Source organism: Takifugu rubripes, chromosome 17 (assembly GCF_901000725.2).
Source record: "Takifugu rubripes chromosome 17, fTakRub1.2, whole genome shotgun sequence".
Taxonomy (NCBI): Eukaryota; Metazoa; Chordata; class Actinopteri; order Tetraodontiformes; family Tetraodontidae; genus Takifugu; species Takifugu rubripes.
The window spans coordinates 3,230,399-3,257,347 of record NC_042301.1 but is presented as its reverse complement, the minus strand read 5'-3'; the positions used below and the strand labels follow the sequence as shown (position 1 = coordinate 3,257,347).

Genomic DNA, 26,949 nt, shown 5'->3' with positions numbered 1-26,949 from the left:
ATTGATATCATAAACATATATTATTGTGTGTATATATTGCATATACCCCATCACAGTTTTATTTGCTACTTCCTTCTGGTTGGATGCTAACTGCATTTCGTTGTCTACTTGCGACATGTGTAATGACAATAAAGTTTAATCTAATCTAATATTCACGTCTCATCTGTACGTATCATCACTCTGGAAAGTTGGGTTTGTCGGGCTGAATTGGAGCCAGCAACTGAGCGCAGCAATTTTTTTTTTCTCCTTCACAGCTGCTGAAGGGTCCCCCCCCACCCCCCCACCCCATATAAATCTATATAATCCGACAGAGAAGTGCCCATTTTTCCTTCATGACGACTGTGCTGTTCTCTTCTCCGCCACCTTCCCTCCCATCCAGAGTGGGCCGAGCGGACGGCCCTGCGGGACGCCGGCGCGGTCGCCCTGGTCGCCGTCCAAGGCCGCGCATGCCTCCGCAGTGAAACAATTCGAGCGTAGCTCACCTCTGTTGCTGCCGAGCAAACTGTGAGTCACCCGGACGTGCACGGATATAGCAGCGACTTCATCCTACAGTGGTATCTGCTTTCTCGCGGCACCAAAAATAAGCGAGGAGATTGTGATGTAGAGTTGTCACATGAATACGCAGCAGCGCGCTTCTGCACGCCAGCCTCATCACGCCAGCCTCATCACGCCCCGCCGCCGACGCTCCGCGCTGGTGTTCGGGCCTATTTGGGGTTTGGGAGCTCAAAAGGAGTTTGTGTGTGTTTTTTGGACTCCCCCTCTGGTCCGGATGTTGTTTTATGCCCCTCCCACAAACGAGGACTCGCTGTTCCCGGCTCACGTCGGACCCTCACCTTTCATCCCACACGGCGTTTAGCCGCAAACCTCTCGGCTCAAAACCCAGAAAGGACTGGTGCTGGTTCGATTTCTGTCCCTTTCATTTTGCGCTCCATCTGGAGCGGATGTGAGCGGCTTTACGTCGCCTGTTGAGCCCACGTTGACTTACACAGACGGGCCAGGTCAGATTCGAAAGTCTCCAGAACTCCCAGCACCCGCTGGTGGCGGCCCGCTGTTGGGCCCTGATGGTCAGACCGAACCGCGACCCTGGTTCTGAATGAAAACCTTCCTCATTTTTTCCAGTTTCTGCCCTTCCGGGGTCCGTATTCACCCCCCACTGGACGTGATTTTTCACGCGGTTAACGGTTGTTTTGGACCGGATTCAGCCGGCCGTGTGATTCAGAACTGCTGATGTCCACACACTCGGTGCGATTCCTCCCCTCATCGTGATTTATGAGCACACACACCTTACCTCCTGGCCCACAGATGTGAAACCTCAGACCGTTACAAAATGTCAATAATCCGCCGCTCTGCCCTCCAGTGACTCAGCAGCTAAATTAGTCCCGACACCTACTGGGAGACTGATGGCATTCCCAGAACCCCAGCGCATTCCTGGCCTGGCCAGCCCGTGTGAGGGTGTGTGTGTGTTTGTGTGGGACCGTGGAGGTGATAATCAGCAGTGGCAGGAGGGACGCGTCCCAGTCAGGGACTCCCAGTTGGTCAGTTTCAGCTCAACGCCCTCCTGCTGTCCCCCCCCCCCCCCCCCCCCCCCAGGGGACGGCTCGTCCGTTATTCCCTCATGAACTTCACTCACTCAACATCCCTCCGAGGAGCCTCTTCCACACCTCCCGACGAAGACGAAGAGGAAGGGGAGCGAGAGCAAAGGTGCCCGAGGAAAAGAGGGGAAACGCCAAAAGGGGGCTCTGTTGAATTTGCTGCTGTCGATCAGGAGCGCCCCCCCCCAACCCCACCACCCCCGCTCCAGTGTTTTCCCGCCTGTTTCCCCCCCCCTCCCGGTCTGTCGCAGTGAGGGCAGAGAGGAACAGAGAAAGTTGACTCATCATTTGTAGGTCTTTGCACCCCTGGTAGTTATTTTTGCAGGGAGGAGGGGGGTGTTTGGGTGGGGGGTGGTGGTGGTGGGGGGGGGTTAGAGGTGCTAAGGCTGCAGGTGGTGCGGAGGGAACGTTGTGCCATGCAGCAGGCTCTGGACCGGACCGGGAACGCCGAGAACGACAGGAAAGAGCAGAGAAGAATGCTGGGAACAGGACAGTGTGGTGGATATCTGCCCGAAACAGGCAGCCAGCTCCTGCACAGGTGAGGAACCCTGCTGGGGGGTGGGTGGGGGGGGGGGGGGGTGGGGGGGGGGGGGGGTTATATCATAGAGAAAGTGGTCTTTGTGCCCAAATATAACTGTCGTACGAAGTTGTAGCCTAAAGCATCTGACTGTCAAGCGCTGAATGTCATAAACGGCTTCTTAAAGGTACATAAATTAATTTAAAAGTGACTAACTCAGGTGCCCTTCAAGTGATCGTGTTGCTGTGGGATAAATTTGTTTCCAAACTGAGCATTTTTGTTGCCCTGTAGTCAATATTCAACACTGTACATTTTGGATGTATCAAAATGAATCGGTGAAGAGGTAGAAACGCCGACCGCTGAGGTGCGCTTTAGCCGTGTGTGTCGTTAAATGACCGAATCCTGGTATTCCTCTCAATCTTTACATTAATTCACAATAAAAGGTGCAGATTATTATGAAACAACACAGTGGATCATTCAAATGTTTCATTTAGGGTTTAAAATGTTGAGGCCTTTTTGATGCTACGTATATTATTATTATTATTAATAATAATAGTATTGTGCCTGATATAGATATAGATTTATGATATAGATTTATTGGCATATTTACATTGCTGTATTTTCAAGGCTTCCAGCAGCGACGTTACGCCGCCGACGTGTCATTTGTTCACTACCTTAAATTCATATTCTCTGCTACAGACCTTAACCCCTCTATCAGCAGTATATACATACAATTATGTATATTATATATTGTACATATAATTCTATGTAATATATAATATATATGTAATAGATATACTGCTCCAAACCTCCGCCAAGCAGATCCTCACATTTCCCCACATATTCTGACTCACACCCGTAACATTCTATATGTGTGTGTGTGTGTGTGTGTGTGTGTGTGTGGTAATACAAGGTTCTATAGGATAGTCGGGTGTTTTATGATGGCCTTTGATCTTGGCCTTGATCTTTAGAAGATCACTGGTAAAATTCTGTCCAGAATCCAGAACCCCACTAAAATGTGATCACGTGTTTCTCGGTCCATAATTTAAATGTCACTAAAATCCATTCAGAACTTTTCTAGTTGTCGCGGGCTGGTCCTCTCCGCTCCGGTTCCGTTTTGGCCTCTCTTTATTTACCTGGCGGCGAATGTAATTGACCGAATGTGTCTTTTCCCCTCTCCCTTTGTCTCATTGACATCGTGCACTCATCCTTGTTTTTCCCAGAAGACCCAGATCCGGCGGCCCGACGGGGCGGCTCAGAACCTTAACGGTTCCCTACCTCACGTCGAGCACCGACCCTTTTAGTTCGACAGCTTTGTCCCTCTTGGTCATTTTGGAGCAGCTTTATTAATCCCTGACTGATTGAGGTGGATTTTGAATGGGTGACTGGTGGGTCCAGAACCCCCCCCCGACACCAGGCAGGAGCAGATGATCTGTAGAGTGTGAATAATGACAGAACTGAAGGCTCCAGGTGGAAAAATGACAGCCCAGTGATGGACGGCGTCTCTTTGAGCCGTCCGAGGAGCTGGTCAAGCACGGTTAACGCGCTTTGCCGTCGTTACTCTTCCCCCGTCCTCGTCTTACAGCCCCCACCCTCCCCAACCCCCACCTGCTGGCTCTATATCACTCTGACAGCATGTGACAGCAGGGAAAGTTGTCCCGGCCTATAGCTCGCGCCGGCCTTCCTCGGCACGCATCCTGCAAAATAATCCCAGCGAGTTCTGCCTTTCTGGGCCCTGTTAGTTTGTGTTTCACGCAGCTGCTTTCCCAACTCCTTTACTGTTACTTTTCCTTTTGGAAAAGGTGTCAGATGCCCTTTTTGTGTGTGTGTGTGTGTGCTGGACTTCAGAACCCTCCAGGCAGGTCCCACCTCAGCCGGCCCCTCTGTGGCGGCCGTTGCGCTTGGTCCAGCTTCCGGCTACCTCGCCGGGCCACTTTTTTTTCGATCAGTTGCTCTAATCCACCAAACATAGCTCTTCTCTCCCTGCGCTTACAGCAATGACATATTTATTTTTACGTCCTCTGGGCCGGGCCGCCGTCTCCCTCCCCCACTTTAACCATGTGTTCATTGCTGCGTTGACGTGGCGGCAACTGTGGCTAATCTTAACGTTAACTGGTTGACAGTTGCGCGGCACCGCGTCGGGGTCGTCTTTCACGGTGACATAAGGCAGATGTAGGTGCCCGCGGGGGCGTGCTGCAATGACATCACCTGTAGCGCCGACTTAAATCACCCCAGGGGGCTGCCGGAGGTACAGAGCCCCGAACCTAAGCCGCGCTTTTTGACCCTTTCGGAAACCCGACAGATGATTTGCAGGTCTTAGACACAGTGGGAGGGTATTTGCTGAGTGTCGTGTATGAAGTGAGATGGGTTTACAGGTGTTGAGTTAGTCGACTTAGCAGGGTTAAGCGTCCGCAACCATGGCGAGCGAACGGAGGCTTAAGCGACTTCACAGACTGTATCAATAGAGCAACGAAGAGCCGGTGTTGTCAGTTTTTATCACACGTGTATATTTAGCTGCGCGATTTGCACCGACGCGCGCAGGCTTGAGTCGGATGCGCGGCTAAATCTGAGTGTCATCACAGTTTCAGGGTTTTTGTCGCAGGCTGCTGGGACCAGAATCCTGCCGACCCAATGTCCAGCATGTTCACGGGGCTCTGCTCTGTTAGTCCAGCACCAACAGCTGAGCATTAGTTTGGAGCGTGTGGTCTCATCCCGGAGGCATTTTGCTGTCCTCTCCGTGATGAAAGGGCCGGAGCGCCGGAAATCTAATTTACTGCAACTCCCCCGCGCTCGGCGGCTTTATTCCTGTGGAACGAGGCACCTCCGTTCAAGCCTCTTTCGCGCTTGTTAGTTTATTATTCCGTTGCTTTTGCAGACGGTGGCGGCGTTAACATAAATGTATCGGTGGCGTCGTGGGTTCGTTTACGCGTCAGCTCAGCTAGCATGGGTGCTAATGGGCCCGAGCGTGCATTGTCCAGAGCGGAGGCGGGTAAACAGAGCAGGTGTCGATAGCGTCCAGGCTGGCGTCTTTTCTTTTTTTACGTCTCACTCTGGCTGCAGGTTTGTGCCATGTCCGTCTCATTTGCTTTTAAGGGTTCGAGGAGGAAGTGTAACTCTCGCGGGACCACACTGCGCCACTGGTGATCTGTCACCACTTACACATTCGGCGTAACCTCTTCCAGAAATCCAAAACCAGGACTCTTTCCCACACCGGCAGCACAATGTGGAGCCCATTCTCAGTCGTTTCGGATTTGCCACCAGACGAGGCGCCTACACAAAAACACGTGGGCGGGATATGGCTTCTCTGAGGAACCTTCCCCCCCAGCGCGTGGGCACCTTTGCCCTGTTCCGACTCCATATTTCAGCCGCCACCAGACAGTCAGCAACAGATGAGAAGGTCTGTGTGTGGTCCTGATGGAGCCTTTAGCCCCGAGCAAAAGTAAAAAGCGCTATGAACGGAGCTAAATTCCTTGTACGTGCACGTGGATGTAAACAAACAGCCGAGTGCTGCGATTTAATACAGGCTATAACAAGAGAGGGGTTATCTAAAATAACCCCCTCATGATGGGAGGGGAAGTTGAGATTGGGGGGGGGTCTTAGAGAGGCTCTTAAATGGTTTGTCAGCACGAGGCCGACAACCATTCCAAAGCTTTACGTTGATTAACCTCTTGGCTAATTTATTGCACCTTGGGGAGGAAGGAGCATCTCCTCATGCTGATACAGGCGGCTAACAGTTACCCCGCTGCTGTAAATATCTTCTTCTACAACCTCTTGTGTAACGCGAGCTGTTTTTGGGTTTGGTTTTTGAGGAACTGGACTCTGATAGTGTCTGAAATCCTCTTTTTTTTTTTTTTGAGGGTGGGCAGGTGCAGAAGGACTCCTGTCTCCCTTCTAGAGCTCAGACTGGCTCTCCAAACATTTCCGTCACGCGTGGTAATTAAATTAACATCCCTCCATATAATCCTGAAGCTCCTCGTGAACAAATATGCCGGATGCGACCGAACTGAAAGTTGCTTCAGCTCTTTGGATCGCGCCACGAAACGCGGTTCAGACCCCGGTATTGTTAATTTGGTGAGGGGAAATCAGTATCGAATATTGCAACAGGTCTCTATTTTGGGAAAAAGCTCCATGGAAACGTCCCTCGATGGTCATTAGTCTGAAGCAGAACCAACCCATTCTGCCCAGTGGATTTAAGGGGGATTTCCCACTTAGACTGGGGCTTTTGCTTCCCAACTTTCTCCTTTTTGCCCGTTTTTCATCGAAAGCCCCCGTATTGCAGCTGTCGGGAACGATGCTAAGCTGACCTCCGCTGTTTGTGCAATTTCTACTAATGGTCGTTTAAGCCGGCGGCGAGTCCCTCGGCTTCCCGGGATAAGACACGCTGGGCCACGTGGTGCCGTTCCCTCCGCGCCACCGATTGTTTTCCCTGCATCCGCGAACAGTTGCGTCGTACGTTCGCACATCGGCCTCTCCGGCTTCGTCCGTTTGACCGATTGGTGCCGTTTCGATACTGGTTTGGGTTGGCGGGACGCTCGCCATAGATAGAGAGTGAGTAAGAACAGAGAGATGGGCCCGAAGGAGGGGTCGTGGGTACCATCGCTACGTCGCCGCGCACACAAATATAGCTCTGATGTTGCTGAGCACATAAGGGAAGACGAGTTCCAGGACTCATCCTCCAGCTGCTCACCAGCCCAAACACCCTCCGGGGGGGGGAGCTCGCTGTAGCGTCTGCCTACTCTCAGCCGACCCCTCAGAATCTCTCATTCATTCTGTCATTTTTGGATCCGAATCTGCTATTACAGACCCTTAGCAGCAGTCAGTGAGTGGGGGGGGGGAAAGGGTCCACAGCCTGGCAGCAGCTAAAAATATCTAGTTCAGAGCAGTGGGAGAAATGGAGGGTCGGGCTCAGTTGTCAGATACGCTCTTCTCCTCCGGCTCGTCTTACCCGGTTTTATGACACTTGTATGGGTTTTAGTGGATCTATAGCTACCGCAGGGTCAGACCTTCTGTGCAGCATCGACAGGAGACAGGTGATCAGAGTCTAGGCGAGCTGTTCAGAGCTCTTAGCACCCTGTTTAACACTCGCTGGCAGCGGATCGCAGGTAACCGGAGGGCTTTTCTTAGTTCTTGTCAGCGCTCTCACGCCACAGCTAACCACAGAAGACCCCCACGGGTCAGGAAAGTGTTGATAATCCCTCAGGATGACAGTGGGAGTTATGGTGTGCCTTTGACAGCTCTGTTGCTTGTGTGTCTGACGCCGGGCAGAGCGACTCCCGTTTTTCTTCATCTGAAGCGTTTGCGACCTCGGTTTTAACGATCAGGAGTCTGTCGTTAGTCTCGTTTGTACGTTTTCTGTTGGGAGAGACACCCGCCGGAATGTTTTTATGGTTCAGGCAGCTGTCAAGCTCGAATATGCCTTTTGACTTGCGCGCTTCCCTTCGAGCCGTTATATTTTACGCTCTCCTAATGGCTGAAACCCGAGCCCTCACGGCTACCGTCCACATGCAGAAAGCAGTCCATGCGGAGGTATAACGAGCGTTTTGTTGTTGGCTGATGCTGATTTGACAGCGATCAAGCAGGCAAACGGGTTTCAGGTTGCCCGACACGTCCCCGGTTTATTCCTGATATCGCTTCATAAAACCGCACGACTGATCCCCAGTATAAATCTGATCATTTTACAAGCCCCATCAAGTAACGTGTGATTTTATGGCGGCGGAGGGGCTGGACTGAAAGGCTAAGATCGCGAGGACGCCGTAAATCAGGAGCCGCCCCCGTGTGGAGCTCTGCCAAGGGAGGGAGCCTCCTCCATCACAGCACCTCTGCAGCGAGATGTGGAAAACAGGGCGAAAAGGTGAATTAAGGCTTCCCAATTTCCCTCCGAGATCAAGGATTCGGGATTTCATGGCTTTCTCTTTGGCGACTCAACTCTGTCCTTCGTTGGGTTCAGTGGCGCGGTCGCACTTGGGGCGTTTGTGTGCAAGCAGGGGCCCTCGTGAGGGGGGCCGGGCTCCTGCGGGACCTCCTGGGGCCGGAGACGGTGATGTGCAGCACCACCCAGTGGCGGCTCCTCACACTCCTTCCCTCTGCGGCGAGATAAGCCGACCGCCGGTCGGACAACAACCTTTCAGGCTGTTTATGTTAGAACCCGTGACGTCAGGCTTTACGCCGTGTTTTTCTATACGTTGCCGAGAGGGTTCTCCTCCCTCTCGCCTCGCCAGGATGTCTCGCCGCGGCTTCATTCGCCACAATCGCGCACATTTGTTTTGCTATCCGGGCTTTGACTCTCAAACTTTAGATTTTTTGTGGCGCAATTGGTGCCGGCTTCCCAAAGGCCTCCTCTCCCGTGTGTATGTGTGTGCTGGTGTAGCCAGTAGCCACACTCTCTCTCTCTTTCCCTCTCCCTCTCTCTCACACACACACACACACACACACACACACGGACCACTTGTGTCTTTTCATCACATGCGTCTCCTCTGCCGGTGCGGTGGTCAGTCACGGAGGAGCCAGTATCGTTCGCACGAGCTCAAGAGCGGCGGCGGCAGATTCTGGGTTAGCCTAAACGTTCCGGCGCCATATTTGGCGGCGCCCGTCAGGCCGTAGAGAAGCGGCGTGGAGCTGTATGGCAGGCGAGCCGCTCTGACCTCCGTGACCAGTCTTTTCAAGGTTGGTGCCCTCCTGAATCCGCTGAGCCGGACGCGCAGCTGCTCGCCGTTGCGTCCTCCTCGTGAGAGCAGACGCACATTGTGCGGCTGGATTTGTCGGGGTAATTTGTTGCTTCCTGTGCGCCCTGATTGGCCCGTGCGGAGGCTTGTTGTGACTGCCGACGCGTCTTTGACCTCTGGGACGCCGCGTCTCCCTTTGTCTCGCTGCATTTGTTGACGTCGGAGAGGCGTTGAGATTTAAGAGAAATGGAGAAATTGACTTTATTACTCTGTTATTTTAAAGACTCACTAGTGTTTCATGACTTTTATATAAAAACATAAAGGATTATACAAAAAACTAAAATAATAGTTTATGAAAAAGTGTTTAAAATATACATTTTTTTTTTGCTTTTAAATATATAGTTATGTCTATTTTTTTGAGTTACAACGTATGTAAATAATGTTTATTTATTTCTACCATTATAAACAATAAGAGATGAGATCATGAGTAAATAAAGTGAATGATTGCAGTTGTTATTCTATAACGTGAATTTATTTGGACATTTTTACATACTTTTTATTTAAAAAGTAAATAAAACTCAAACAATACAAAATCCACAGAATTTGAAATAAAAACACATTTATACTTTAATTCCAGCTGTCTGCTTCAATTCAACTTGTCAGTGTAACTTTTTGAATTTTCTTGTGTCTAAAATTCTAAATTTTAATGTCGGGCCTTTTGTGTTTATGTTAGGGGTGACAGTAGCATTTGATTAATTTATCATTACGACAAAACTGTATTAATTAATTTTAACTCCTTTCATGAAATGTGTGGTTAATTCTGCTCTGAAAAGGGAATTTAATTATTATTTAAACAATTTGAGAAGGCCATTTTGGAGTTTAGCTGATGCCTGTATTTACATTGATAACAGTTTGCTGCTTGTTTATGCTTTATACTTTATGTATTAATATACGTGGGAGTAATGTTTTTATCCCAATCATTATTATTATATTGCTATTATTATTATTATTATTACTAATAACAACAGCAACAATAATACTAATAACAATAATAATTATATTAATAATGATTAATAATTACTAATACCGGAATATCCATATGATTTATTTCAACATAACACAATTTCGATGATTTGTTTTTAAAGCATTTATTTTTAAGCTGCATCGTTTAATTTTTTCCCTCATCAAAACTTTTGTCATTTATTTATCCGTAATATTTTTGGCCAAACCGGGCCACCACACTGTGAATTTTAAGAGTGGGAATGAACATTTTAGGGTGGAAAAAAAACCCATTTGGGAAGGTCGTCTGCGGAGTTTGGAGGGCCATCTCGCCATGTTAAATAATCTGCCAGCATTTAAAAGGTTGTGAGTTCGAGTCCTGCAACGGGATCATTTATAACTGGGATGAGTTTATGATGTGGCAACATTATTACAGGCCAAGGTGATAATCTGCTGCAAAATCCAGCTGCAAACACTCACAAACTCGTCCGTCGAGCAGGTTTAAAGAGTTTACAAATGATCGCGATTCCTCGAGACATTTGACTCTTATTTTCAGTTTTGTTTTTCGTGCTCATTTCGTTTATTTTGTGGCTTTTGACCGTAGTGCCGGCGCCGTGTCCGAGGGCGGCGATAACGCGGTGGGGGGTCAGGCCGCCGGCGGCGTGCAGCAGAACCAGCAGCTCCTTCTCTCCCCAGCTGGCCTCCAGCTCGCACAGCTCCAGGCTCAGCTCAGCCTCCAGCGCCTCAAGCTGGCTCAGCAGGGCAACACGGCCACGACCGCCAGCGTCCTCAACCAGGTCCTGTCCAATGTCGCCATGTCTCACCCCCTCTTCAATCAGCTGCGAACCACCGCTGTGGTGGGGAACCCTCAAGGCGCCTTCCACGCCGGAGTTCTAGGGTTTCCCGGCTCGGCTTCAGCCTTTGGGACTTTGGTGGGTGGGGGATTTAACCAAAACCAAGGGAATGTAAGACTGACCCATCCGGGGGGAGGGGGCAGAGTGGGCCAACAGGGGTCGGACTACAGTAAAAAGTCCGGATCTCCCTATCCTGTAGAAACAGACAAGCGCCTCCAGTTTTCAGCTGAAGGGGCAACGGCAGCATCTGCCCCTGCTGCTGATGGACAGTACCCCGCCATTAACACTCAGGCCCAGAACATGAACAGCGCCGGGTTCCAGAGAGATTACAACGGCCACGAGATGGTCGGCCAAGCACCTGGGTTTAAAGTTGCCGAACGCAATCTGAATCTTTTCAACTCCTCTGGGCATAAAGAGCAGTGGAAAGGCCAAGCTAGCTTAAGTCTTACTGAAAACCTGGATCGGGTTTCCAAAGCTGCAGATGTTTGGACAGCAGCTGGACCATCCTTTCACTCCAGAACAGAGTTGTACAACCCAGAGGAGCCGACCCCTGACCCCAAGTTCAATTCCAGTAGTGGGGTTTCTTCTTTTGGAGCGAGCGGCGGGCAGATGTTCGGCGGCTACCAGTACCTCCACGGGACCGGGGAGACCCTGTCCTCGGGTAGCAGGACGCTCCAGCCCGGCCAAGTCAACGACTACCACGCCGTCACTCCGAATCAGCTGCCGCACATGTGCAGCATCTGCAACAAGAAGGTGTACAACCTGAAGGTGAGAGGGCTCCGTCTCAACACAGAATCTGACGGGGTATGGAACCAAACGCCAACCGTCTGACCTGCAGAATCTGTGTGTGGGTGTCTTTGCAGGACTGGGACCAGCACGTGAAGGGGAAACTACACCTGCAGAACCGGATGTTGTACGCCAGCGAAGGGTGGGATATTTAATGCCCTTAAAGCCCCTAAACACCCTGAAACCTCACACCCTTTTGAAATTGTTTCAAGTACAGTCGCCGAGTGGTTGTTTTTTCCAAAGTACAGCCGGCATAAAGTTCCTACGGATATAAGCTGTGTCACCAGATATGTGCCGAGCGCGGCAGAGCAGACACAGCTAAAACCAGCCTTCTGCGATTGTTGCAGCTCTGCGGCCGTCCAGTTCGCCATCGGCGGGCCTTCTGAGAGAGGCGTGAGCGTCGGAGACGCCAACGCCATGGTTTACCCTGCCGCCGCCGCTCAAGGTAGGAGCCGAGCAGGAAGCCTTGCGGCTCTCCGGTGATAAAAAACCTTTTTCGGGATCTGTAAAGCAGCGTGGCAGATGAGGGGTCGGGGGGGTCGGGGGTGGGGTTATTCCTGGCCTTATCAAAGGGGACGTGTTTGACAGATGGCGTTTATCTCCGCCGATATGTCGTGAGAATAAAGTGTTGCAGGCGCGCACATTCCGTTTCGTCTTTAAGTTTGGACGTTTGCGTGGAAGCACGTTTGAATTTACGGTCGCCGTCCGGGTTCTTGAACGCCGTAGACGTTTGTTCCGCGTTGCATTTATTCGCCACCAAAAAGGCCCATGAAATGCGGGTTGTCCGGCTACAGATGGTTTCCTTTATCGTCACTATGTAAATTTCAAATTGCTTCAACAGATGCGCCCCTGGGAGTCGCTACGTCATACCTACCAGGTGCAGCCATGGCGACGTATCCCATGTCAGAGCCAGGATTTGCATCACATCAGCCAGAATCAAAGGTCAGTCTAGTATGTTCGTTTCTCCAGCAGGATTAGGACGGTTTGCCCTTAGCCTATAAAACAAAATTTGGTCACAGCCCTTGTAGAACGCATGCAGCAGCTGTTGTGATGGAACCCCCCTACCTATGTGTTGTATCAGCAGCCAGCATCTCTCCTAGATGTTGTTGAAAGGTTGGAAATGATTGATACTGGAGTCGGCTGTCTTTAGGGGAAGTGTATCATATGTATGCTCGACCAAAGCTCTTTGAAAGCGTCATTTAAACTTTATATTTATATATAGTGTTTAGCTTTAAAGCTGAAGAGCTGGCTGAAAATATAGTGTATCTTTTTTCCTATGTTCATAATTTCCCATGAATGATTTTCAGTGTTGTTTACCCCCCCAAACATCCAGGCAGAAATGCAAAACTGGGATGTTTTAAAATAAATCCACACGTATCCACATATAGCTGTTGTCTCTGTGGGAGCTGGGGGGCAGCAGAGCCAGGGGGGGGGGGGCTGCAGCAGTCCTGCTCCCACAGCTCGGGAATGAATCCACTTTGTTATCGGCTTAGGTAAATCCTGAACCCCCACGATGTCCTGCAGATAGTTTTGCTAGATCTGGGGGGGGGGGTGTGTTATAAACTTTGACAGCAGTGGAGGTGAAACATGATCCTGAATCCTGAATAACAGCAGCCATCAAGCGGTGGAGTAAAAACTGAAGCGGCGGACATGATGAGTGGGGGTGAAAATTAGACGTGACAAACACTGTCCTGGTGCCCAACCTGCTGCTTTAACAGTTAGTGTCCACGAACGCACCGTGCACGTTAGGGTAATGCTGCAGACGCACCAGGTATTTCCCATAACCCTGTTAAATAAATGAGAAATAAAAGTCCAAGGCCGGTTTCCAGTGGAAGTCAGATGGTTTATTGTTGGTGTGCGAATACGCACGTGTTGCGCCGCGCGCTGCTAATGTTAGCCCCAATAAACGTACACCTGTCTGAGCAGAACAGGTGCGTGATGGCAAAACCGCGTGCGCACGGGCTCCTAACACGCTCAGAAGTGTATTTCTGTGAGTGGTTTGACCTGCGTGTGCAGGCCTATTGTCCTGCAGCCCGACGTGAAGTTTCACAGTAGCTTCGTGTGACAACACAACTCAAATGGAGATAAACACCGGATTATAGTTAACTGCTGTTAGGAACACAGGCCTAAGACCCTGAAGATACACCCCCAGGCAGTGGGGTAAGGTTTCTGGCTGATGAGAGATCGGTAATATGATCTAAGAGATCAGTGTGCAAGTGGTCCACATTGGAACGTGGGGAGAAAATATGAACCCAGCCTGCCTGCGTCCCCAGATCTGTTAACATGAATCCTTATTTGCACAAATAAACAGACATGTGGTGGGTAGAGATTCCTGCTAATGCCAGTCAGCATGATGCCACCGCCGCACCCAGCAGGCGACCGCGCGGAGCCCGCCAGGGTTTTAGAGCCAAAGCATCCGGCCGAACACGGGTACGACCTAGTTTAGAGGGTTAGCCACGTGTGCAAAGTGCCCGACTTCCAATGCTGCAGCAAAAAAATAAAGAAAGAAAGAGAAAAAGAATAGAGAAACCAAACGAGTGTGTGGCTATATTTATTTATTTAGCAGAATTAGTCCCATCTCCTTAGCCGTCTTCCTGATCCGAACCTGCTACGTAATTCAATAATCGTGACTTTTCCATGCAGTCGATCCATTTCTTTGACCTGGCCCGAGTTAACTGGGGCAGACGTGCTGGTGTGGGCGGCGCCGCCCAGTGCACGACGCGGCGTCGCTTTCGAGCTGCTACTCTTCCGAACTCCAGCCAATCCCGAGAGAGATGCCTGCGCTGTGTTCGCCGAGCGAGACCCTTGTTCTGTCCAATATTCCAGCTTCATAAACGGCCTATTCCTGGATGTGTTTATGGACCTTAACTCGTATTGACCTATGTGTTCTGGTGGAGGAGGAGGTGCCACCAGCCTGGAGCTCTTAATAGAATTATCACTGCTATGTCTTAATGTTGATTACTGGCCAGAAACCATTAGTTTAGAGATTGGGCTTAAATTATCTCACATTATTGGTAAAACAGTTTAAGAATCGAATTATTCTACGCCGATGCCGTCGGAAGCATTAATTATTATCAGAGTCATCTGTCATTTTGCATTTTTTGGGATTTGTTCTATTGTTGTTGTCGGTAATTGCGTGCAAACATGCTCGTGATGTTTCAAGAAGCTGCAAAATATAGTAATTCTGGTTTCTTTAATTGGTTTATCTTCCCGCCAACAGAAGCACTTGTTGCCATTTTTGTGGGATTTTATTTTTGTCCCAGATTCCTGATTGAAAAGGGCATTTTTGGGGGCTCCTTACTGACCCCGAGCAGGGATCCCGAAATCACAGACACACTGTGGTAACGGTGTGATGCGCCTGCGGACGGAAGGAGGATTATCCCCTGTGCTTACTGCAACCGTTCACCCAGTGTGAAGTGTATGTTATTGTTGGCGTTTCTCTCAACAAATTCCTTGTAAAAATGAGATCCTGGCGCTGGTTCTGAGGTGGAATTAGGACGGCGATCCTTCTCCCACATGGAACTGTCTGTCAGACCTGAGCGAGAGGAGGGGCCACGAGGCTGCAGCTGCAGAAACAAGATCTGACGCCTTGGGTTCACTACTGTTCTGCAGCGTAAGGAGCACGAGGTGTCACGTAGGACGTCTGTCAGCTACTTTGACTGAACCCCGAACTGTCGGTGCGAAGCATTTTTAACCGACGATGGAAGATGTTGAGTTTTCTTCGAGGAGGGACACCAGGACCGCCCTACCAAGCGCGCTTCGCTTCTAGATACGCACCCATCCGATATGAGAATATATTGTTCATGTTGCCGGTTGATACGAGCTCAAATGCAGATGGGAATTCCAGGGTTTTCTCTCGAGCCTGATGAGCCTAAATCTTAACGCAAAAAAACTTCGTTATCGCCGATGCACCGCTCCCAAGGTGATATAAATAGCTGCAGTGGGCTGTTTCAAGTGGGGACACATGGGCGAGGGTGCTACACTGATGTTCCACCGACCACAGCGATCACAAGAGCTCGCGTGAGTTCCGTCCATCCAGATTTTTTTTTTTTAAAAAGGTAAAAACCACATCTGGGATTACGAGAGCTGAACCGGTTGACCTGCCCGGCCGCGCGATGACGTTATACATAAGCCAACTTCCCTGCCGAGCCCGTGCGATTAAAAAGTTAATTTTCCCTTTTTTCAATGATTATTTGCAGCCATTTCCACCCAGAAAGGTCACGGCCGGCCGAGTCGTTCACATCTGCAACCTCCCCGAAGGCAGCTGCACCGAGAATGATGTCATCAACCTGGGACTGCCCTTTGGCAAGGTCACCAACTATATTCTGATGCGCTCCACACATCAGGTACCATAACATCAAACATTACATTACAATACGTTACAAGAACCCTTGTGTATTTCTGCCTTTTTGTCCGCTCTTGTATATCATCGGCGTCATAAATCACTGTCTGTTTTACAAGTATTTGACAGCTCAGCGTGGCTGCCTGGTGTCAGTTACCATAACTGTAACATTAATATAACCCCAAACATACAGACTTTCCAACATTCTAAATTTATGGGTTCGGTCACAAGGACCAAGACTGTAATTTTTCACGGCAATGAAACGCGATGCATTGTGATGATTTTAGAGATTTGAATGTATCCCGACATCAAAATTTTGAGATTATGCTTGTGAATTAAGTAAGACCGTATAACTGTCAGAGGGGGATTATCGGCATTAATGGTCTACCTCCCACCAGGCTTTTCTGGAGATGGCATATGTGGAAGCCGCTCAGGCCATGGTTCAGTACTATCAGCTTACTCCAGCCATGATTAACAATCAGAAACTTCTTATCCGCATGTCAAAGAGATACAAAGAGCTGCAACTCAAGGTAAGGCTGGTGGGCCAACCCCAGCGAACGTTTTAGCTGGTTGTTCAACGTTAACGTGGATTTTCTCTCCTGTGAAGAAACCGGGCAAAGATGTTGAGTCGATTATTCAGGATATCAGCTCTCAGCGGGAGAGGGACGAGATGCAAGAGCTTGAGCAGTACGTGACAGCGACACCTAGCTCAACCTAGCATGTCCGTGTCTAATCCGCTACACCTCAGGGGTCTTTATGCTGTGCCACCTTTTTTCAGCTACGTCCCAGAGAGGCCACGCTCCCGCAGTCCCATCAGCCGCTCGCTGAGTCCTCACAGCCCCAGTTTTACGTCGTGCAGCTCAGCTCACAGCCCCCAGGGGGCGTCGTCCCGGGGGGCAGAGCGGGGCAGCAACGGCATGGGTCCCCGCCGAGGCTCCTGGGACTGGTCGCCACATTTACGAAGAGGCGAGGACGAAAGAGAGAGAGATCTCCCGTGGCGGAACGGAGGCGGCGCAGATGATGAGCGGCCCAACGGGAGATCGGCCGACCGCCGAAAGGCTTACCCGAAACATTTGGATCATGTCAGCTCCAGATCGGCAGAGGAACGAGGAGGCGGAGGAGGTGAAGGGATGATGAGGAGCAACAGAGATTGGCACCCGCGAGGCAGTCCTCAAGACCTGGCGTTCAGCTCTTACAGGAGCATGGAGGACGATTTCTACGCGAAGGAACAAATGTACAAGTCCGAGAGGCCACCCAGACCTCCGTACCAGTGGCATGAGACCAAGCCGAAAAGAAGAGATTACGGAGAGTACCACAGAGGACCGAGGCATCCAGAGATGACCGAGGAACCACCTCGCAGATCAGAGGACAGGAGACAAAGTTCACCAGGAAGGAGCAGGAGCAAGAGGACGAGCAAGAGACACACCTCTGCAGAAAAACAGGAGCGAGAAAACACAACAGAAAGCACCGTAAGTCCTTGCAGTGAGTCCTCACTGGACTGGTTCCGGACTCGCTCCTCTGGTAGAATCTGCTGTCCAAGTATAGTTGGTCTGCTTCTTGATGGAGTCATTTTGTTTTCTAGGATCGCCGTTCCAAAGAAAAGTCCGCATCGCCTCAGGAAAGCAATAAGTCAAAAGAAGCTCCTGAAAGTACCAAGGAAGCCGTAAGTAGCATTTCAGACTTACTTTACGCATCGCCTAGCAACCTTCAACAGCTGATGTCATCAATTTCCCAAGGTGAAGGAGTGCCAGAGCGAAAATGACACGGATGAGGATTGTTGGTACCCCAAGAACATGGAGGAACTGGTCACTGTCGATGAAGTAGGGGAAGACGACGACTCTATCATTGAGCCAGACCTTCCCGAGTTGGAAAAGTTTGTGTCCTGGCCGAAAGAAACAGCAGAGGGAGAAGCAGTAGAGGAGAAGGAAGCAGACATCTCACCTCCTACTCCCTCCACGGAAGTGCAGGAGAAACCTGCTGAGGTGTCTCACCAGGAAAAGCTGAGCAAGGAGGCTGGAGACCCTGCAGAAACCGCCGTAACTGTGAAACCAGAACCTGCTGCGTCTGCCAGCAGCCCTGAAAACCAGACCCAGCAGTCGCCCCAGCATCCAGCGGCTCCCGAACCAGCCCCGACTGCGCTCGGTGATGCCCCCACTGAGGAACTCAATGCCAAACTGGAGCAAACGTGTTTGGAGGAAAAGGCGACCTCAGACGAGCCGCCAGAAGGTTCGCTGCAAAATCACGGGTCCGCCTCCGAGGAAACGGAACCCGCGGAAACCGGACCTGTCGCAGAAACAGTTAAGATGGAGGTTCCGCACAGAGGTGAAAGCCCGAACAAAGGTGTAAACACAGACACGGTGCTTATTCTCGTAATTGTGTGGATCTGCCTTTCACAGAGCCCGAGGTCCTCTTTCCATGTCCGGGGCAGGAGAAGGCTGCCAGCGAGCACAGCATCCCTTTGGGTAAACGCCACAACCTTAAAACCCCAACCGCCGACGGCGTCTCGTGGTCATAATGTTGTCGCGTTTCACCGTCTGGATCAACCCAAGGACTTTATATTTAACCATCATACTCACTGAGTTTTCAGACTGTTGTCTCGGTGCTAAATATAAAACACGATCGCATCCACGTTGATGAATTGCCCCTCTGACGGCTCGCTGCTTTAGTCCGATAATTGACTGGAATTACTGGGCCGGTCGCTTCCTGGCCCAGATCTGTAATGAAGATGTGAAACACACTCCTGAGAGTTGATCATTAATATGATAATTATAGCTAGAATGACATGGCAGAGCATATGGCGTCAGCTGGGCCTGTGTGTGTGTGTGTATGTGTGTTTATATGTGTGTGTGTGTGTGTGTGTGCTTGCAATTGCTACACAATGAGTACCGAAACGCTCATTGTACTATCAGAATGAGGACATTTTTGGGAAGTGAGGACATTTTTGCTGGTTCTCGTAACTTCAAAGGACTGTTTGAGGGTTAAGATGCGTTTTTAAGGTTAAGGTTGAAATGGGTTTAGGTTAGGGTCAGGGGGTTAGTTGTGATAGAGTTAGGGGCTGGGTAATGTATTTTGTCTACAAAAGTCCCCACAAAGTTAGAAGTACAAGAACTTGTGTGTGTGTGTGTGTGTGTGTGTGTTTAGAAATAGGGGTTTTAAACTGTCAGAAAGTCCTACAGGAATATTTTATTCAACATCAATCAATAGCCTTAATTAATTGCCGATTTATGCAGATTGCTATTTTCCCCCAATCCCAAATCTTAAAGACTTGTGCAAGACTTTAGGTTTCCCTTTTTCCTAAAAATGTCTGTCTTTTACCAATTAATCTGATTACCTGTTTCACTTCCGGACTCCCAGGAGTGGAGTTTGTGGTCCCATGGACTGGGTTCTACTGTCAACTCTGCGGGTTGTTCTACACTAGCGAGGACACGGCGAAGGCGTCCCACTGCCGCAGCACAGTGCACTACAGGAACCTGCAGGTACACACAATCCCACAGTGCTCCAGTGTGTCTGTCCACTCCACATCAGTGCAAAGTGTCCCCTGTGTGCTGCTGATGTGGCCCCCACTCTGTCTGGTAGCAGAAGTTCTTTGCACCACCTGTTACAGCGTTGATAACTAATGTCTTCACAGTCACACTTTAACATCCACTCCTTCTGTTTTGGGGATAAAGAATATTTGAAAATATAGTGAAATATAGTGTACTCTGGCAGTCTCCACGGTGATAAGAGTCAGGTGGTCCCACTGTATCGGAGTTGCTCTTAAATTCAAAACTTTTGCCAAACTATATAATTTAATTGTATTATACTTATTGCTGACACTTGTGATTAACTTTCAATGTGTCTTGGAACATGTAAATATATCCCAAAGCATATTTCCTTTTAATTTTTCGTGTAAAATTTAAAATTTGAAGATTACGAAAAAAATGTACACACACACACACACACACACACACACACACACACACACACACACGCTGTGATCCTAGACACTGCATGAAAGGTTGCGACTGTATCAGGTTTCTGATTATTGCCAAGACATCTTGCATTTCTTTGTCTGCAGCAGCGCAGCTGAGGAGCAGCGATATCCCACATTTGATGGATTAAATTCCATGTGTTTTACACAGTTGTGCTGTCTGTCAAAGCTCTCCCCCTCCCTCCCCCCCTCCCTCCCTCCCTCCCTCCCTTTCTCCTCCGTCAGTGAGCTTTGTTTTATTTCACTCGCTCCTCGGCGCCTCCTTTGTGACGCATATGTCTCGATGTCTTGACTTTAACACAATGTGAAACCAAAGAAAGACCCTAGAGGACCGTGACACCCTGCTGTGGTCACCTGCCGTATTGTAATTCCTTTTTTCCGACACCCATCAACAGAAATACCTGAGCCAGCTGGCAGAGGAGAGTCTGACGGGAACACTGGCCAAACAGTCAGCTGTACAGTGACACCGGCTCGACCCCTCACAGAAGGATTTGTGCATGTGAGATGTTGGTGCAGGGCTCCATTTATCCACCATCGTGGGTAAGCCAGCCAGGGAGTGAAGAGACGCGCTGGTTTGGATAATGGAATATCTGGGAATACACAGTTTCAGAGGGTCCCAGTCTTGTACATACCTGAAGTGTCATGTATAGTGAGGATAAACTATTTAACAGGAAGGGCGTGCATTGGTTAAACAGGAAGGGCTTGCATTGGTTAATTTATTGCTAAATTATTTAAAACAAAAAACATCAACGACTTGAAATATGTCAGAATGTTTTTACTCAGTGAAAAAGCTGAGGCAGATTCTCAGGTTTGTTATTTTGAGGAACGGGTTTTGGTGTATTTGGCAGTTTGTGTATTTATTTACGTTGGGGGTTTTGAGCAGTTCATTATGTAGGAATTATGTTGTCCCAGTTCTGGTTCAGCTTTTGGGATTTAGACTGATTTGCTAGTTGATTTATAAACTGTCTCCTTGGTCACGTGGAAGATAAAGGGATATTTTTTTTTGTCAGAATTAAGAGTTGATTTCATCTAAAAGCTGTCCATTATGACAATCCCACACATCTTTCTACAAGCCATTTAATAGGACCATTGCCTTAACTTATTCACTATGCAGTGTTTTATGTAAATGTATTATGTTCACACGCTTTTTTTTCAAGCATACTGTGAATAACCATCCTTTAACATACATTTTGTCCAAAAACTTGAATAAACATTTTAAACTTTTTCCGGACTGTTTCTTCTTCTTCTTTTCCATGCAGCGGTCCGAGGGGAAACCTCGCGGAACTGTTATCAGATGGCGCCCCCTAGAGCTCAACATAGCAAACGCACGAACATATTTTTCCAACATATCCAATCCTACTGTACACTTATTTTTGGAGGGACACATAAACGTTGGCCTATGGTGGCATCGCTGACAGTTCCAGATTTTTGTTTTTAAATGCAGATACTGTTCGTGATAATGGGGGCAGCCCTCCATAAATCACCGAACATACCGGGGGATGGGGGAGGTTCCGTGCTGCGCTCTCATTGGCTGTCTGCTTTACTAAACCACCCGGCTCAGCCAATCACAGGGGGGAAAACAAAAGCTACGTGCCTGCGTTACTGGGTAGATATAGCAACTACGCCAGCGTTAGTTTCGCTGTTAGAAACTGGATTTTCGGGACGGTCAGTGGTTTTATTCTTATACAATCGCCATAACCTGCGCGATTTTCCCTTGTTTTTGCGCCTTCTCCCGTGTATCTTCGCGTCGTGACGTTACTGAAACCTTGCGGCTCTTGCAGCGTAAATATTTCCTGCCGAATTTTTAAAAGTAATGTAAAAATAAAAACATGCTTCCGATTTCTATCATTGTGTGCCAATAATTGCTTGATTCGCGCCGTCAGTCGAAAGGTTGGTCCTTTGACGCAGGTAAAGAGTCAAGCTAATGCTAACCATTGTTTACCAACAGTGCTGAATGAGCGGGGGGAGGGGAGGCTGTTGCACTGCAGCGGCTCTGGTTTCGTTATTCTACAATATCTGTTGTCTGTCCTCCCAGGCATCATTTAAACTCTCCTGTCGCAGTTCGTGCACGCTCCTTACTGTTGTAAAACATGGCAACTGACTGCAAGGCCTGGCTGAACGCGAACCCCGTCGGTAAGTGTGCAGACCCGGTCGCCATTTAAATGTCCCCTCAGCTGTGTGAGTCAGTGGATTAAAACCTCATATGCTGCACAGACTCTAGTGTTTAGCTTACGTTTGCTTTTTTACTCTGTTTCAAACTATTGTTAACCCAGTTGATTGTTGCACAAACCCAGTGATGATACAAATATGCATGTGTCCCACAGAGGAAGCAGACCTGAGTGACTTTGCATCCGCAGAAGAAGACAACGGAGGATCTGTCTCTGGTGGCAGAAACTTGAACGAGACCAACGGCAACTGGCTGTCATTGTCCAGCAACAACATCCAGGAAGCCCGTCTGAAGGCCAAGGCCAAGCGGAGGCTGCGGAAGACCTCCTCCAGGGATTCAGGCAGAGGGGACTCCCTGAGTGATAATGGGGATGCGGTCAGGGGAGCCCCGGTGACCCCCGCCAGCCCTAAGAGCAAGCTGATGGACAGGAAGTCGAGATGTGGAAAGGGAAGAGGTTTGCCAAAAAAAGGTAAGAAGATCCCACATACAAATTACTAACGTGAGAATTGTCAGTCTTAAATAGTGGTGACACAAAAACACCCGTGCCAGATGTATTGCTCAGGTTATCGTCGTTATTGTTGCGTTGCCTTTGAAATCTCCACCTCCATCAAAGCCTCAGCATCTTCTGGTAAGCCAAGTGTCTTTGACAGTAAATCCCCATAAAGCCGGGTCTGTCCTGCATCTGCCCGTTTGTCTGGTTGCATTTCCGCTGGAGCTCAGCGACATCAAAGCCTCACGCAGAGCTGCTTTTAAATTCAAATCTAATAGATTTGCATGCAGCACAGAATCACTAATAAAGGTGGATACAGGTTGTGTTTTAGTGGGACCAGGTTTTATGACCAGGGTGGGTTATTGAGGTGATGTCATTTGCCACATCTTGATGGGCTGGGACTTATGGAGGCTTCAGCGCATGTGGCAAAAGCAGCTTAGTTTTGGGCTTCTTAAACCGTCTGCAATCTGCCGCTGACCCCAGACTTTCAGCTGTTTGTGTTCCATACCAATCAAACCTGCAAATATAAAAGCTGCACATTTGATGGATGATAAATAGAAAAAGAAAAGTACTAGGGCTATTCAGAAAGGACGGTGGTCATCTGGGGCTGTACATCATTGAAGCATTACACCGATGGTCAGAACCTTGCTTCTCCTCCAGGACATTGTTCAACTTTGTCTCTCTGACCTTTTCCTGCAGGCGGGGCTGGAGGCAAAGGCGTGTGGGGCAGATCTGGTGAGGTTTATGAACCCCAGGAGGTGGATAAGAAGGACCCCAACTACGACGATGCTCAGGTATCACTAGTCTGGAACATCGAGCTTATTTACTGTGAAGAACCTGAAGCCAGTTCTGTAACCGAGGTGATGCTTTGACAGGAAAACTGTGTGTATGAGACGTTGGTCCTCCCGCTGGATGAGAGGGACTTCGAGAAGACGGTCACACCGATTGTGCAAGAATACTTTGAGCACGCAGACACAAAGGAAGTGGCGGTACGGTTGTAGCAAACGGCGCAATGTTCTGAAAAGGTGAATTCACGTCCGGGAATCACGGGCTGTCTTTCCTCACATCAAGGAGCAACTCTCAGAACTCAACCTGGGGCCCATGCGGAGCGAGGTGCCCTTGTTGGCGGTGTCGTTGGCGCTGGAGGCCAAAACCAGCCAACGGGAGCTGACCTCCAGGCTGCTGGCAGACCTGTGCGGACCCGTTCTGACCTGCGGGAATTTGGAGAGCGCCTTTGACAAACTGCTTTGGGAGCTCCCCGATCTCGTCCTGGATACACCCGGAGCCCCTCAGGTGAATCCCCCTGACTCCACCGTGTCCCCTGGAGCCTTTCGCGTGTGAACGTGGTTCTGATGCTGCTTTTAGTGTTTGTTTGCTTCACCCGCACACAACACATTTGCCTCATTCTTCTGGTCCTGCCTGCCAGTCTGGCCGTGGCGGTGGGTCAGATGAGACAGCGCTGCCTCTGGTCTGAGCCCAAACAATGATTGTGTTGAGCACAGGCTTTGCACAGTCCAGAAGAGCAAATCCAGCTCTTTTTGGTCCCCTAAATCACTCAAATGGCACCGTAAACAAACGCACGCGCGGGTGAGTCTGAGGCCTTTCTCTGTCATCTGTGACATCAGTGTTTTGTGGGGCCTCCTGGGAGTTTTGCTGTGCACACTGCTTCTCTCTTTGTCCTTTCTACACACACAAAACACTAAAAACCTAAAAAAGGGATGTAATAAATATAAAGTGTGCTTTGTCATGCTGCTGCATGTTGTATAATTTGTGTTTTTCTTTGCAGTTGGTGGGCCAGTTTATCGCACGTGCTGTTAGTGACCAGATATTGTCTGAGAGTTACATTGACGGCTACAAAGGCAGAGTTAACTGTGAATACACCAGGTATGTGACTCACCTGTGTTCATCTTTCCTATCTGATTGCTATGACAAAGAGTACGGTGTCCATATTTATTTGGAATTTAATACAAAATAATTTATTTTCAAATGAGTTAAGAAAGTGATCAGTATTTTAGAGAGGAATAGTAAATACATTTTAAAAAAATCCCTAATTAGGCACATACAGGTTACCAGTTATGAACCAGAGCGCCATCTGGTGGCCGTTGGTGGTACTGCTGCCCCTCCGAAATAAAACGAACTACTGTTTTTGCTGTATTCAAAAGACTGTTTCTATTTTGTCGTCATTCAGGGCCGCCCTAGACCGTGCAGCTGTGCTGTTAAAGATGAGTCTTGGTGGGCTACGCATGGACAACCAGTGGGGGGCAGGGGGAGGCCAAAAACCCATTACTCAGCTCATTAAAGAGGTGAATTGAAAGCACACCCAAGGTTGTCAGTTTTCTATCTGTTCTAAGGCCCACATGAGACTTCTGCTTTTAAGGACATTTAGGACTTTTTTGGGCGGGGGGGGGGTTAGGTTAGGTTTGTCTGTACCCATGTGACTCATGACTGTCCTGTCAGATGAACTTGCTACTGAAGGAGTACATGCTGTCTGGAGACGGAGCGGAGGCTGAAAGGTGTCTCAGAGACCTGGAGGTTCCACATTTCCATCACGAGTTTGTCTATGAGGTAAAACCAGCATCTCTTCAGCTAGACTGGCCTTACTGGGAAAAGTTTAGGGAAAAGTTTAAGAATCTGAGTGGGTGGTTTTCTCCCTCCAGGCCATCGTGATGGTGTTGGAATCCAAAGGAGACAAGATGTTCGAAATGATTCTGCAGCTTCTCAAGTCTCTCTCTGCCTCCTCCGTCATCACCGTGGACCAGATTGGGAGGGTACGCTGCCGTCTTGTGTTTGGAGTCATGTGTTGCTGAGGATTTCATTCCAGCTCGTGTTGTGACGGTTTCCCTTCACAGGGTTACGAAAGAGTTTACATGGACATCGCTGACATCAACATCGATGTTCCTCGTGCCTACTTCATCCTGGAACAGTTTGTTGATAAGAGCTTCAGTTTGGGAATCATTAATGTGAAGTTAAGAGACTATTGTCCAAGCCGGTAAGACCACACCTTTGACTCTGAAGCGTGTCCCCTCCCCCCATTTCTTTATTTTTGGTGAATATGTGTCCACTGTCTCTACTCAGGGGCCGGAAGAGATTTATCAGCGAGGGAGACGGTGGTGTTATCAAGTTGGAAAGCTGCTGAACGGTCTCATTTGACGCCCAGAATATCTGGAAAGAACAAGATAAAGCTACTTTTATACTCGCATATTTTGAAAAAGTTCATTAAAAATTTGTTCCAGTTTATTAGTAAGAATGTGTTCCTCTGAAATGGAGTAAAAGCTATAAGTCAATATAAAAAAAAAATGCACTTTTGATTGAAACTGAAGTAGGTCACTTTCTCCAAGGTATTTCAGTATAAACTATTGCATAAGCTAACCGTTTAAGTGCCACACTTCTCAGTGTCAGTCATTCCACGTCATTTTGTACAATATCATGGTTTCACTGCCATTCTCCTTGTTTTGTAGAGCGCAGTGTTTGTACAGAGATGACCAGTTTATCTCAAGAGCTTTATAAAAGGGGTTAAAGGGGGTTACGAACTAGTAGGTAAGCTGCAATCCTGCTTCCCAAACTAGCTGCTGTTTCTATGCTGTGCTTGACTTCTTTTCCTTTTTAACCATTAAAATTACACAAAGATGTCAATATTGAGGGATACGAGTGTGGTGCGAGAAGGAGAAAAAATGGTCTGCTTAAATCAAAACATGGTGTTTAGATTGTTTATTTTTGTATCCGGGGATACTGATATGTGAAACTGTACCGCATATGGCTCCTTGTTCATTAAACCACAACAAAACAAGCCGAGGTTGATGTTGTCGTTAATGGCGATGACCTGACTGCATTCATCAGATATCAGAAAAGAGGCCAGTTCATGAGAAGAAAGCAGCGGGCGAATGTCCCGTTACTGCAGCTGCTCCTTCGTTGCTAGTTCCTGCTGTCTGACAGCCTCCTGGGCCTCCATCTGCATCTTCTCCAGTTTTTCCAGGGTCACCGATTTGAGCGGAAGTAGCTTTGGCTTACACAGTATCATGGTGGGGACATCTTCTATGGACAGCTGACCTGTTGTTGAATAATACAAAGTTTTACAACGGTTAAACAGCATCGGCAGCGGGTGGGGAAACCAATTTAGAGAATATAACGACACGTCACAGTGAGAAATGTAGGAGAAAGACAGAAGAGACGAGAGCATGGTTGATGCAAAGCAGGAAAACATGGTGTCCACCGACTGGTGCGAGCGTTTGCACACATCTGTGCAATTAAGATGTCTTATCGAGTGTCACAATGTTTGCGGTGCAAACCTTTCTTGGGCAGGACTTCTCTGAATACTGTCTTGACCTCTGGCATTGCGCACTTGCTGAAAGGCAAGTTAGTATTACAAGATTAGCACACGAATTAAGCCGATGTGACAAACCAGACGTTTTCGTTGACTTAATGGTCATAGAAATATGACGGCAACATGTATTAGCAAGCTACGTTTAAGCGAAACTCTTAAAGAGTCGAGCACGTATTTATTACAGTGAAACTTTCTACAGACTGTCGTTTAAAGAAACGAATCTTTTGCTAGCCTACCTTCAGCACAACA

The 26,949-nt window shown here is 48.7% G+C and overlaps 2 protein-coding genes across 4 annotated transcripts; both read left to right on the top strand.

Moving 5' to 3' along the window:
* The first annotated feature begins 1,972 nt into the window (after nt 1-1,972).
* Nucleotides 1,973-20,945, top strand: rbm20 (RNA binding motif protein 20). 2 transcript variants are annotated; one of them, XM_029850993.1, is made up of 14 exons: nt 1,973-2,130; nt 10,375-11,392; nt 11,488-11,552; nt 11,758-11,855; nt 12,252-12,352; nt 15,610-15,756; nt 16,151-16,282; nt 16,360-16,439; nt 16,531-17,221; nt 17,335-17,415; nt 17,489-18,074; nt 18,149-18,214; nt 19,107-19,228; nt 20,118-20,945. In XM_029850993.1, exons 1-14 carry the CDS (start codon nt 2,009-2,011, stop codon nt 20,184-20,186), a joined length of 3,378 nt encoding a protein of 1,125 aa, XP_029706853.1. In that variant the 5' UTR covers nt 1,973-2,008; the 3' UTR covers nt 20,187-20,945. The 2 variants fall into 2 exon arrangements, with proteins under 2 accessions (XP_029706853.1, XP_029706854.1); XM_029850994.1 differs by lacking the exon at nt 1,973-2,130 and adding an exon at nt 7,891-8,772.
* Nucleotides 20,946-21,251: 306 nt separating this feature from the next.
* pdcd4b (programmed cell death 4b) lies at nt 21,252-26,166 on the top strand. 2 transcript variants are annotated; one of them, XM_003971965.3, is made up of 12 exons: nt 21,252-21,387; nt 21,758-21,855; nt 22,047-22,358; nt 23,079-23,173; nt 23,255-23,368; nt 23,451-23,672; nt 24,166-24,263; nt 24,568-24,682; nt 24,837-24,944; nt 25,037-25,147; nt 25,229-25,368; nt 25,455-26,166. In XM_003971965.3, the coding sequence occupies exons 2-12, from the start codon at nt 21,813-21,815 to the stop codon at nt 25,513-25,515; spliced, it is 1,419 nt and encodes a 472-aa protein (XP_003972014.2). In that variant the 5' UTR covers nt 21,252-21,387; nt 21,758-21,812; the 3' UTR covers nt 25,516-26,166. The 2 variants fall into 2 exon arrangements, with proteins under 2 accessions (XP_003972014.2, XP_029706855.1); XM_029850995.1 differs by lacking the exon at nt 21,252-21,387 and adding an exon at nt 21,440-21,630.
* Nucleotides 26,167-26,949: the final 783 nt, after the last annotated feature.